The 13,426-nt window shown below is 37.2% G+C and overlaps 1 protein-coding gene across 4 annotated transcripts in view; it reads left to right on the top strand.

Annotated features, from left to right (window-relative positions):
• The window catches only part of SLIT2 (slit guidance ligand 2), a 310,193-nt gene that overhangs the window by 196,573 nt on the left and 100,194 nt on the right, over positions 1-13,426 (top strand). For all 4 annotated transcript variants that reach the window (XM_039914653.1, XM_039914654.1, XM_029083488.2 and 1 more), the window contains 4 exons: positions 2,560-2,631; positions 8,264-8,335; positions 10,793-10,956; positions 12,413-12,551. In XM_039914653.1, coding sequence (XP_039770587.1) covers positions 2,560-2,631; positions 8,264-8,335; positions 10,793-10,956; positions 12,413-12,551 — 447 coding nt within the window. The remainder of the gene's footprint in view (positions 1-2,559; positions 2,632-8,263; positions 8,336-10,792; positions 10,957-12,412; positions 12,552-13,426) is intronic.

Below are 13,426 nucleotides of genomic sequence, written 5' to 3'. Positions count from 1 at the left end.
TCTCCTCTCTGCCCTCCCCATTGTCATTTTAGTAGGTCAATATTTTAAATACAATTTTTCTCAAGAAATTAATTTTATCAAAGGAAGATATACATCAGAATTAATTCACTGGGAAAACTTGGGTTCATGGTGCTGGAGTCTGTCGTTGAGATTGACGAATGAGTCCGTGCCCTGAATCGTCATAGCACAGATCATATGTACCCTGTGACCGTGGGGTGTTCAGTTGTTCCACTGATAGAGGAAAATATCCTAAACTTTTCAGGACTGACTCAACTGCTGCTAGTGTAATGGAAGCGATCTGCCTTTCAGTTCTTGTAGGACAAGATTTGCTTGAGTGCTTTCTCGGCTGCTAAAGCTCTCCCTTTGTGTATAGTATGGATGATTTAGAAGAAGCTGTGTCAGCACTGATTTATACATTGACAGCTAAGGATAATAAGATATGGGCAAACATACAGCTCACCCTTTTACAGATTAACCTGCAGACTGCATTAGGCAAATTTGATGGCATTAAAAGATTTTGCCAATTTGTCTGGAAACAATTTCTCTTTTGTGTTGTGTCAAGGGTAACATTTCATGCCATTGTAGTAATTTAAATGGCTTTGACAAATTGTTCCAGAGGTTAGAGAATTGTACTGTAGATATATTTCAGCACTTTAAAATAAAAGGGCTATTAACTTAATTGTTAAATGAAATTAATCTGGAATCAAAAGAGCTGAAGAATGTGAAGTTTAGTATAGCTGTTACAGTATAGTGCTTTGAAACCCTTTTTACAAAAAATAAAATGATGTTCCTCTAATAGAAAGCACACATACTGCATGATAAACTTAGTGAACAATCTTATCCCAAAGGGCATTTTTGGTCTAAGAAACACTAAAATTGTGTCTCCTCAAGATTGTTGTATAGTTCAGATTGAGCATCCTATATTGTGTTTTTACATGGTACCAAGGATTACTCCTATAGCATCATAGTACTGTTGGTCTCTAGAGGCCCTCTAAAAATGAGATGCATATTTCATGAGGCTAACCCTATATACACAATTTTAAATTAAGAAATTTAAGGGACATTTTGAAAGTCACTAGATTAAATTATTGCATTTTTATTCGGCAGCCTAATGGGACAGATGGTTAACCTATATTCATGGGAATTGTCTAGCGGTACTTTAAGCATAAAACTTCAAGTAAGCGCCTTCGAAAGCTAGCATTGGAGTGGTGTAGGGCAAGGATCACTGGTGTTGTGGTTGTATTCTCAATTCTGTACATCTGTATTTACTCATCTGGGCATCAGGAGCTGACAACATGACTAGTTTAGGGAACATCGTGTTACTGTTTCAAGTGGAGCATTACTCACTTTGCTGGAATAATAATATCCTTAAGCTTCTAATCATAATATTAAAGTAGCAACTCCTTGGGCTATATTGTAGGAAGTACTTGTTTGCACTTTACAGAATTATGCAGCCCATATTTGACTGATGATTAATTTGGGTGAAATGGGAATATCTACAAACGTACAGGAAAACCCCACTAATTTTGATAAAACTGTTTAGGGAGTAAGCACATGCAGGATTTTCAGTTAGCCAGTGGGGACTATTTGATATCTTTATAGCAGAACAGTAGGATATCTAGTCAGTTGTAGAATCACTTTGGCTTTGGTTTTTGCTCTTTTTTGAATTTCCTTACAGTGTCTTAGGTTTCATTTATTTCCATATGTGCACACCTATTCTTGAATAAAGCTGTGTATTTCTATAAACACATCCATCTTTACCAGACTTGGGCAATATGTTCTGAGGACATATTTTCAGTTGGAGGAGGTAACGGTGCCCTTCAGAGGGATGAGATACATTTTTCATAACTTCATACTTAAAGATTAATATGATATTGGACGATGTTGATGAGTTTAAGTTCCTGAATGCAAAAAATGTCATTGCTGTAATAAAAACTATACTTGAGGAATAAAATTATGCAAAAAACGATAGTAAAGGTTTTGCAGAATTAGTGCTAGTTTCAGAGAGACTATCATTGAAAAAATGTGGGTGAGGAGGATATTGCTGATTCTCAATTTGGTCTGATTCTAGAAACTGTCCTTATGGAAAAAGAAGTTAAAGTAGTCTTTCTTGCCAAGGATAGTGAAATTAACATGCAGCTGAGCTTCTCTGATAAATGGATTCTGTTAGGTCACTGAGGGGATGCATGTGACATTAAGTGATTTACAGTCCTTTACCTTAATGAAATTGTTTCAGCAAGATGACGCTGAGAGCTTTTAATGGATAGCTTTTCTTGATGTAATGAAATTGCATTCCTTTGGCATTTAATATAAGGTGCAGTTATTATTTACTGGCGCTCTCCCAGAGCGGCTGTTTGCGCAGACAGTTCAGAACAAAAAGAGATTTCAGTGGCAGCATCAAGGCCAGAATGGCGTGTGACATCCTTAAGAAGATGGGTGTATTTCTGAGAGCAGTTTAGTCAGTGTGGCCTAGCTAGAAGACTCTTAAGGAAGCTTCCTCACGCCGAGCACTGCTAGTGTTCATCTCTTTTACGTGTGTCCTCCTAATCTGTTTAACAGGCAACTGGATTACAACCAGATCAGCTGTATTGAAGATGGGGCATTTAGGGCTCTCCGCGACCTGGAAGTGCTGTAAGTACTGCTCGTTTCTCTTACTCTGAACCGGGGCTTTGTATCTAGGGAGTTCAAATGTAAAAGGCTTATCTTCCAACAGCAGCCCCGGTGTCAAAATGCGGTAATGAAAGGATGCCTCAAAAGGACTCTGAGGGACACCATAAAATAGTGCTCACACATATGTCTACAGAGATGTGAAAATGTGTGCTTTAATGATTAAAAATCGGAACATATACCCACACAAGTATACTGCCATTCTCCCTATTCTTTCACAAAGCAAGATACACTGGCAGAATGATTTGGTATTTCTAGGATAGGTAGAGACACTCAAATAGAAGCAGTTTCCTCAAAGAAACTGCTTTTTTCCACCCGTGCCTTTTTTAGCAAGATGTTTCATTGTTTGCCTGATGTGTTGGCTGGTTTTTATAGTTGGTATGTTATGCAATTAAGATAATGATGACCTTTCCTTATAAGACAATGTTGCTTTCAGACCCATTTCAAATTAATACTCAATGAGCTGGTTTTCTGACCAGAACTAGCGCTTGTTTTCTGGAGCCACTGAGCCTACCCATATTAAGATGCTTCACTCCTGACTTAGGGGGTGGCATAACTTGTGTCTGCATTGCATTGATTAAGGATTGAGTTGTTTTTTTCATTTTCATCTTGAATTTTTCCTCACTGTCTTGAAATAACTGTCAAAAATGGTGAAAGGTATAACAAAGTGAGTTCCACTGAACCTGGACCTCAAACTAGAAACCAGAAATGTATACACAGAAGGAAAGAGCACAGAAGAATCAAAGACATACTTTCAATTCCTGGGATATTTTTTATTTCCAAAACTCACACTTATTGGTGATTTTATTTATATAAGGAAGGCAAAAGATTTTATTCCTCATCTGAAGAGTGGAACCTGTTGTTTGGAATCACCCTTGATTAAATAATACCCCCAGAAAACCAAAATTGAATTAAAAAGGGGTAGCAGGGTTGAATTTTCAGCCTTTTTATTGGACGTTTTCCAAAAATCATGAAGCCCTCCTGAGAACAGACACCATCAGTTTATAAAATGAGTTCAGTGGATAGAATGTGGCCAGTCAAGAGAAGGATGGTATTTGTGTTAAGCCAATAGATCCATGTTGCATGTGAGTGACTTTCTCTGAGAAAATTCAGTATTTATTATTATTTTATTCTTGATGTTTGGTTTTCTCTTGATTGAGTCTAATAAGTTAACTGAATAGGGTTTGAATTTTTTAAACCTTAGTGCTAAAAGCAATGATGAATTTAAGCTAAGCAAATTGGAAGCTAAACAAGTGCTCAATGTTTTATAATTTCATATATGGCCTTTGAGGTTTGTTTTCCAAATCCTATCAATATAATTGTAACTTTACCTCTAGGGAATTGAGTAAAAACAGTTTTAATGATAATATTCTCTATAAGGCCTTCTTCCTCAGCACTTTCTGTGAATGGCCATCAAGAGCTAATATTTCTTTAACGGCTTTCTTAAATAAATCAGAGTTGCTGATAATATTTCAAAGACACTATTTTTAGTACCCATAGGGGATCATACAGAAGTGGTATTATTTCAAGAATAAGGAATTTTATGTTCAAGATATGTAGACATGTTTGTCACAAGATAGCCATACTATTAACTATCAGGAAAAAAACCCCTAAATTTACACAATTAGAAGCTAATTTCATCTAACATGTAGAAGATTTTGTGCAACTCCAAACTGCTTTTGTATGGTAAAGATACTGATTAGTTTTATAGGTGGAGTGTTCTAAGCCTCCATATTTTGAGGAGGAAAAAAAAGAAAAGAGAATCTCCAAAGGATTCTATGTGAAGTAAAACATTAATACATCCAATAAAACCATTTCCTCCTTAATAAAGTATCAATACAATCAGTCATCATGTTTAAACAGATAGATTTCATGGAGCACAGAAGGATAATTGATACTAAAGTCCTTGACTTCAAAAACACAGGCATCCCACGGGTTTCTTTTGCGTGATCTAGAAATGTGGCAGAAAGCATTACTGACAGTTCTAGAAAGTCATCTAACATGTAATCAAGTGGTATAAATGTGTTTGATAATGATAACTTTTCCTTAAAATAAGATTAGATTATTGGAATGAAAGATTGAAAGCTTTGGGGTTTTTTGTTTGTTTCATACATGTATACATGTCAAGAGCTTATTTCTTTTGTTACTAGAATTATTTTAGAACGCTTTTTGGTTATTACTTTCTTGATCAGCTCCTAAAACTGTACTTTTGTAAACTTCAGAGACTGTTAAAGCTTGCGCTATGCATCTGAAATGCTGAACAGGGCTTTGTGCCCATTAGTTGAATATTATGTTCTAAGCAAAACAATGTGTCATGCCTGGGAGCCAGGCTTTGACATTGTTGGCCTGGGTATCCTAAAATGTGCATCTAAAATAGAGCCACTTAACCTTACTGAAGCCAAGTCCTTTTTCCCCTTACCTAACTTTATCAGTGTTAGATTAGTAGTATTATGGCCTGAGAAGAAACAAATAAACTATCTTTGATTTTAATCAAAGTTTAGGTCGTACAGTTGTCTATGTCATAATTCACTGAACCTCTATCAGGGACCCACCATTCTAAAACAACTACAACTGACTGGTGTTATTTAAATAGAAGTCACTGGCGATTTAAAGATGAGCCAGGTGAATCAAATGAATATTAAAAGAAATCCTCCCCCCAAATTCCTCTGTTGTGAACACTGTGTCCTTATAGCTGTATTTTTCTTATAAACAACTCCTGAGTTTTAGAAAACAGGGTATGAAAGCCTTATGCCAGAAATGTAAAATGAGTTCATTCTCATAATTTGGACATAGGGGTGGCAATCTACATAATGCAGAATTTAATGGGCACTTGGAAGGCATCTGACAAAAGCATATGAACCACAACATATGATTTGACACCCCCAAATCTGCCATATTTATCCGCAGTGTTTAGGTTCTCATTTGGGTCCCCTAATTGTCCCCCTTCCACATTATTTTGAACTATAGGGAGATAGCCATGAGAAGTATCATTAAATCAAAGTGCATTTTAGATTTGGCTTAATTATACCTTTCGCCCTGTCCTTTTCATTAGCAAAATAAATAAAGTCTACTTTTAAGTGGGAGGGCTATATATTTTTTATTGTCGATAGCCTTCGCAACCCTCAAGGGTGATGGGAGTTGTTTGTATTTGGAGAGGCCACACTAATCGCAAGAGGAAAGTCCTCCTTTGTATATTATATTGTAAGTAAATACAGTTCTATACTAGTCAATCATACTTTAAATGAATCATTATTAAAATTGATAGGCTCAGAGCAGCGCTTAAGGAATTTGGACCTCCATTATGCAAATCTTTTTCACCCCCTCCAACTGCTCCTCCATCTAATTTACAGGGATTAATGTTAAAGGGATTTTAGGTTTCCACACATGTGCACTTCATGGATTACAGAGCCTTATCCTCCCTCTTATACTTCTCAGATATTATCCTTAACCCAATGGACAGCCACTATCTCATTTGGGGGATGGTGGGAAAAACTACACCCCTCAGCTCCTTATCTAAGAGTGCTCCTCCCTAACCAGTATCAAGCAAGACTCCTATCTTAACCCATGACAGAAATTGAGGTGGGTGCCTTTTTATATCCCCCAAGGTGTGTCCTCTATTGCAAAAATTGGCTGCAGATATCCTTAGGGTTACTCTGAATAGGAAGTACTTATTTTTCAATGAATATTGTGGAGATGTACCTACGTCCTACTGAATGCCTTAATAGAATTCTCCCATCATGGCACTAAAGCTGGGGCAAGCAATTATTTCGGCTGGTAAACCACTTTCCACATTTTCCACACCTAACACAAACTTAATGTGTAGTCAGAATGAAAGCCAAAGAGAGTTGAGATGAGGAAGCGACTCTAGTTTCCCCCACAGCGGCCCTGATTTGTCCCAGAACCTATAGCATTTTCAATTAGCTGTCATCATGCTGCAGTGTCTGCTTCCTCCCCACTTCCCTCCACTCCCTCTCCTCCACACAATGTCTGACAGCTCTGGGGATCACAGCCTATGGGGGTGCTGTCTGCCTCTGAAGTAGGATGCATGACTCAGAACTAGTTAAGAACCACAGCATGCTAATCTACCTCTGCTATCATGGTGAGTCAAAGTGAATTATTTACCTGGTCAGTATATTCATTGAAAGATTGTTGGACCAGAAATATGATTGTCCTCCAGCTAGGGGTTTGGAGAATATCTTCTCCATCCCAAATCTTTCCCTATAATAACCAAACTACAGGTTTATGAATAATTTATCTAATCCCTTTGTCAATATATTTATTTTTCATGTTGAACACCTGCAACATGTTGCTTGAACTTTCCACCGTCAAGCTTAATGGGTGGCCCTTAGACCTCGTGTGGAGGGATTTGAAGAACAATTATTTGTTCACTTTTCTCCAATCCCCCCAACTCTCTTCTTGATTTTATAACTTCACCCATGGCCCTTAGCTTATGTCTTTCCAGACTGAAGAACCCTGATATTTTTTTTCCACTCTGGCTGCAAATGGAAGCTACTCCATCTTGACAATCTCCTCGATGACTCTGCGCAGTCAGTCAAGCGTATTTATTGAGCACTTACTTTGTGCAGAACACTACTAAGAAATTGGGAGAGTACTCGTAGACTTTATTATGTCATTCCTATAGTGTGATAAATGGAACTAACTTGATTTTTAAAAATGTCAGAATTGTCCCTATAGTTTTGCTTCCAATACTTATTTTGATAGTTCTAGGATTTTGTTGGCCTTCTGGACCCGTGTCACACCTTAAACCCTTAGTTGTGGAGCTTTCCAAGCCCTTTTTCCTGGACTGTGACTGATAACTTACATCCCATTCTTATGTACTCATAATTTGAGTTATTTTCTATAGGTGTATTTGCTCCCATTTCATCTGCCATTTTTTAGTTCATTCACTTGACCATACTGGATCTTTTGAAAATGTCCCCTTGTCTCCATAGTATTTAATGGTGCAGAAAATCTTCATTTTATCTGCAAATTTGGAGATTTCACTGTGTGTGTGTGTGTGTGTGTGTGTGTGTGTGTTCAGACATTTTCCGGTGGTCTAAAAATGGTGTGATATGCACTAAATTCATCAATCTACCTTATGCAAACACAAAAGGATGATCACCAATTTTTGCTCTGATGTTATTTGCTAAAAGCAAGTATGGTATATTCTATAAATGGAAATAATTCCCAGTTTGAATCTTACATGATATGACAGCTTGTCTACTGTATTTAAGAAGCATAGAGTTCTATGCTAAATGTTTTCATTTAGGGGCGTGAGATCTTTGAAAAATGCGAGGAAACACATGCTGTAATTGTTTATTGTGCTTCTTGTTTACTTTAATTGCACACCTGGACTACAGTAACTTTGCAAGTTCTTCCTTGCGGAAGAGTTTATTAGGCCTTAGGAAATGCTAGGAAATAACAAACTCTTCTGAAATAGCTTGTTTCTGCAAAGTAATATGTTAGCAGTTTGTTAGTGATAATTATCAAGCAAAAGTACTTCTGAAATAATTCTTAGTGATTTCTATGAATGCTATATATTGGATAAAATCAGCTTCAAATCCGTAGTGTTCTAACTCTTTTTCATTTTTTACAGCACTCTCAACAATAACAACATCACTCGGCTCTCGGTGGCAAGTTTTAACCATATGCCAAAACTTAGAACCTTGTAAGTAGTCATCATATAGCCCCAATGTCTGTTCTGAATCCAGCAAATTCTCGCACTAGTTGTTATTGGTTCTTTTCTGTCAGTCGTTTAGAAGAATGATCTTCACGGTTGGTGAGGAGTTGGATGAGATAATTATTTTTCAAAAATTTATAAATGATAACGTACTGTAGTGGAAGTTTTATTTTGGGGAAGGTGAAAATTTGGTTTACTTAGAGTTACTCTGTAGGTCATATTTTATTAAGAAGTAGAAATTTTTTGATTGGCTGTCATAAGTGATAAATAGGAAATCTTCTTGATTTTATTAATATGCTGCAAGCAGACGTAATAAAACTAAACGGCCTCTCAAACATTCTTTGTAACATAAAATTGCAACATCTCTTCCAGGGCTGCCATAATTAGACTATGTCAGCATTTATGTTTTAAAAAATGTGTATTTTAGGGGGTGTAGTTCAGATATTAAAATACTCCCATGGCCAATAAAAATATGTTTTTCAAAGAAGTGGTTTACCTTTTTTCCTGAATAAAAAAAAGAAATTAAACTCAGGTTGGCCTTTTTAATTTGGTAGAAAGGTAAATGTTAGTTGACTAGGTAATTTAAATTTGCCTTGACTGTAGGAACAAGTCAAGCAATTGGCGTGAAAGAGTGCTGTTCTGCAAGCTTTGTGCTTGTTGGAAAATGTACTTGCAGGACAGTAGAACTCTTCAGTGGCAATTATTATTACTGAAGTGAATACAGGTTTGGAAGGATAAAGCACATTTAGAGCTTCACACCTTCTTAGTTCATAAAAATGGGTCATTTTAAAATTGATTGATTAAAATGCATTTCATGATGAGTACCTTTTGATCCCATAATCCCATATACCCATATAAAGTACCATAGCCCTTAAATGCATAATTTAGAGATGAGCATTTGGAAGCATGAGTTGAAAAGTATCAGGTGTATATGAGAAAATTATCTCTAATTCAGGCTGAGAAATCATTCTGAGACATGAATGATGCAGTCAGGGCACTTAAATTGACCAAATTAACTACCTGATTGCCGAATTTCCACCCGCTGTATGCTGCGCAATTCCCTCTCACTATGTTATGGATGAGCATTTATTCAATTCCAGTTCAAAAGTGTATCTTTGTGCAATTGACATGTGCTCCCTTCCAAACAAGAAGAAAGAGAAGATTACCCCATGAATGAAAATGAGGATTTGTGGTTGCAAAAACTGGGGAGGGGGACACCTAAATTTCAATGCAAGAAGATCAGGAGGCACCCAGTTGTTGGTGCTGTGGGATTTCAGCCCTATCACATTTAGGGTTCAAGTACCTTGGGCTCAATCAGGTCAGAACATTGTCAACCTTCAATTTCGATTTATGTGCTTTTTTTGTCTTTATTTTTCTGTAGCCTTAACGTTATTTTATTTTTTTTTCTTTATGGCCTAATTAACTTTCTGGACTAGGTTTTGAGTTTTAATATCCATTACTGTTACTTAGTTAGAATCGAGCACATCAGCTAAAAAGGGCTGAAATGACATTACACTGTTATGGGAGATTCTGGGAATAAGGCTTTGATTTATAGCTCTGGATAACCTTTTCTTTAGTTTGAGGAAACATAAAAGCCAGTTTGAAGTAATTTACCTAATTTGGCGAATGCATCAGTTTGATATTTTATTAATGGCAAAGTGCTTTTTCCCCTCTTGGAAGGGAGCCATGATCTTGTGCAGGTTCCTGCCAACAGAGAGGCAACTTGCTTAATTCCTTCATTCGCTGCCATTTGTGTCTTTTAATTTCAGGCGCTGCTTTTGAGCATGGGTCCCCAAGAGCCAAAAGCAGCTAATCCCCTCTTCTGTGATTAAACAAAAAGGAAGGAAATCAGAAAAGGGATGTGAATGAAGTGTTTTATATTGAATTATTATTCTGTCTTGTTCAGCAGAAAATGAATGTGACCTGCTAAAAGGATTTTGCAAGCAGTTTCTATAGAGACTAATAATGGCAAGACTTACTGATATTTCTAATTGGGAGCCAAATCTTTTATTCACGTTTTCTTCCCCTTGCTGTCAGTAAGTTACCACTGTAGAGCAATTTACTTTAGATTTTTTTTGTCTTCTCACCCTTTTGTTTGGTCCCAAACTAAAGAATCCCCTGACTGTTTTCAAGGTCTTGTATATTTGCTTAACTCACAATGAAGGAAAGGAGAAGCAACTTTAGGGACTTAATTTTGTATTAGCAAACCTTTTTTTTCCCCATATTAAACTAATTAGACTGAAACTAAAACAGTGCTTTCCCCTCCCCGCATTACGCGTTCCTAAATAAAACCACTCGGGCAAGAACCCTTAACTTCAAAAGGAAAAGAGAAAAGGTAGAACTCTCATTAAAGACATATTATTAGCAAATCTTCCAGGAAGGTGAAACAGTGGCCTTCAGGTTTCTCCTTATTTAAAACATGTTGACTTGTTTCTCCTCATTCAGTCGACTCCATTCCAACAACCTCTACTGTGACTGCCATCTGGCCTGGCTCTCTGATTGGCTGCGTCAAAGACCTCGGGTTGGCCTCTACACTCAATGTATGGGTCCATCCCACCTGAAGGGCCATAACGTAGCCGAGGTTCAGAAACGAGAATTTGTCTGCAGTGGTAAGGGGGACCGATTCTCACACTCCTCTATGATGCTGGGATAGCCCTCTCCTAATGCACGCTTAAGTTCCTGCTAAAAAAGGTCACTAACTTTTCACTAATAGCTCTCTTATGCTGGTGATATTAATAAGATCCAAGGAGTTTGCATTAAGATTAATTATGATATGTCTACAGCTATATCACCGTGGTGATGGCGAGGAACATTCTTTTTGAGGGAGTTTGTAGTCTTTTTTTGGTGTTTTGGGTTGCATGTATTTTATAATATGTTTCTCCAAAGTCTGTGGCCCCGTATAAAATTCTCCCATGGTACCCTCGGTATGAGTTAACTTTGCTGGTTGATTTTGGGTTTAAACAATGAAATGACTAACCGCTCATTACTAACCACTTTTTTTCTTTATTCATTTTTTCCTCCCGATTTTCTAGATGAGGAAGAAGGCAAGTTCGATTTCTTTATTATTTTAAAGACTGAGAATCAAAGTTACCTAAAAAATTGAGGATTCCCTTAAAGTACTTGGAAAGAATAAATGTCGCACACCCTTTCTGTGGTGCTTGACCACAACAGTGAATCTTTCTAAGGGTGTGGTTACAATATATATTTACACTTTGTAGCAGCATCCATATTTAAAGGATTTTATTGCAAGAAATATTTTGTATAGGCAGATTTGATTCACTTTTTGTATGATCAATTCACTTCTCTTTAATGAAATGAGTTGCTTTACTAGCTTTGGATGCATTTCCTTCTCAATTAACAGAACAGTATTGAAATTTCTAATTGCGATGGATTCAGCTCTGTTTAATCCTGTGCTGTGTTTCTTAGTGCCTGTGTGTGTGTGTGTGTGTGTGTGTGTGTGTGTGTGTGTGTGCCCCAGCACTAGGTTATTCTGAGGCTTTTGTTTATCCATATCTAATTAAACGTCACAAGGTTTCCAACTACAGAATGGCCTGAAAGAATGTAATGTCACAAGTTTTAACAAGGTGATAGTGGAAAATGCAATCGTGTTTGCTGCACAATGTCATCTTCTGTGCAACAATTGTACCTTTTGTGGCAACCATGCTAGACCAAACGAGTGCCACATTGTCAAACCGAATACTACACTCGGCTCAGCCCAATAACCTTTCTCTGACAGTGGCACAAAGAATGTTTAGAATTAACGTGATGATTTTTAATCCAAGTTGCCATGAAACCTCTCTACTTTTTTTCTTTATAACAGTATCATAAGTGCACAGATTGGAAATTGAGATCATATATGTCAAGAAAGCTTCATTTTCAGGGGCCAGGATACTCCCAAACACAGAAAGATTCAAGTGAAATTGATTCTATGCTAGCATCCCTGTTGCTTTGGGAAACCAGCAGAGCTTGTAGTGTGGCATTTCATTAGTACCTGAATATTCTTCTTTTTTGGGTTTTGGACCAAACTGTTAATCGTAATTTGCATCTTGTTTGGGGATTTTCCAGGACACCAGTCTTTCATGGCTCCTTCCTGCAGTGTTTTGCACTGCCCTGCAGCATGTACTTGCAGTAACAATATCGTCGACTGCCGAGGGAAAGGTCTAACTGAGATCCCCACCAACCTGCCAGAGACCATTACTGAAATGTAGGTAATCTTGCATTTTTCCACCTTTGGAAACACAAAGTGCATTGCGTTTTTAAGTACTTCAATCCACAAAATGATAAATTCCAGTATAATTCCTTGGTCAAACTCAGACTACGTGCAGTTCAAAAGTGTATACTACTGCAATCCATCAGGTAAACCTTCAGAACAATCCGTTATGTGCATTGACACTGTCATTTTAATAAATCAGCCACCTTCTAATGGAGCGGTGTTAATTGTATCCTTCTTCCTTAGAGGCTAATTTAAAATATACCAATTATCTCAGTGAAGGTGGTTGGATGCTTCAGTGATTGGCCCCAAAATAGGAACCTTGTAGAATCTGTTAAAATGTCTTTAATTACGTATATAAGAGCCCGGTTAGGGGGAAAAAATAATCCCTTACTGTTTTTTTTTTTTAATTTGCTTTCTACTGAGGACAGATATTTTCTCCCTCTTGTGATTCATGGAATTTTCACAATGAAAGAACATTAAGTGGTGCCAAAAAAAAAAAACCCTAAAAGGTTTAAATCTATGAAAAGGGCAAGGAAGCTGAGGTAAATTCAGTAATAGGTTTGACTCACCTCATTCCTAGCATGTAGAGGGGCTTATCTTAAGGGGTCATTTCCATCTGGCTAATGAGAGCAAGTTTTGGGAAGCTCTTATTGCAGCCACATAAGCGTGTGACACTTGGAGAATAGCTTTCCTTTGCATTCATCTATGAATACAGTGTGCAGAGCACTGTACTAAGCACATGGAAAGTTCACTTTAGCAATAAAGAGAGACATTCCCTGCCCCCAACGGGCTTACAGTCTAGAAGAATGGAGGCAGATATCAAAACAAGTAAACAGGCATCACCAGCATCAATATAAATAGAATTA

Source organism: Ornithorhynchus anatinus, chromosome 18 (genome assembly GCF_004115215.2).
Source record: "Ornithorhynchus anatinus isolate Pmale09 chromosome 18, mOrnAna1.pri.v4, whole genome shotgun sequence".
Taxonomy (NCBI): domain Eukaryota; kingdom Metazoa; phylum Chordata; class Mammalia; order Monotremata; family Ornithorhynchidae; genus Ornithorhynchus; species Ornithorhynchus anatinus.
Note: the sequence above shows the minus strand (reverse complement) of the source record. Positions and strands in the feature narration are given on the sequence as shown.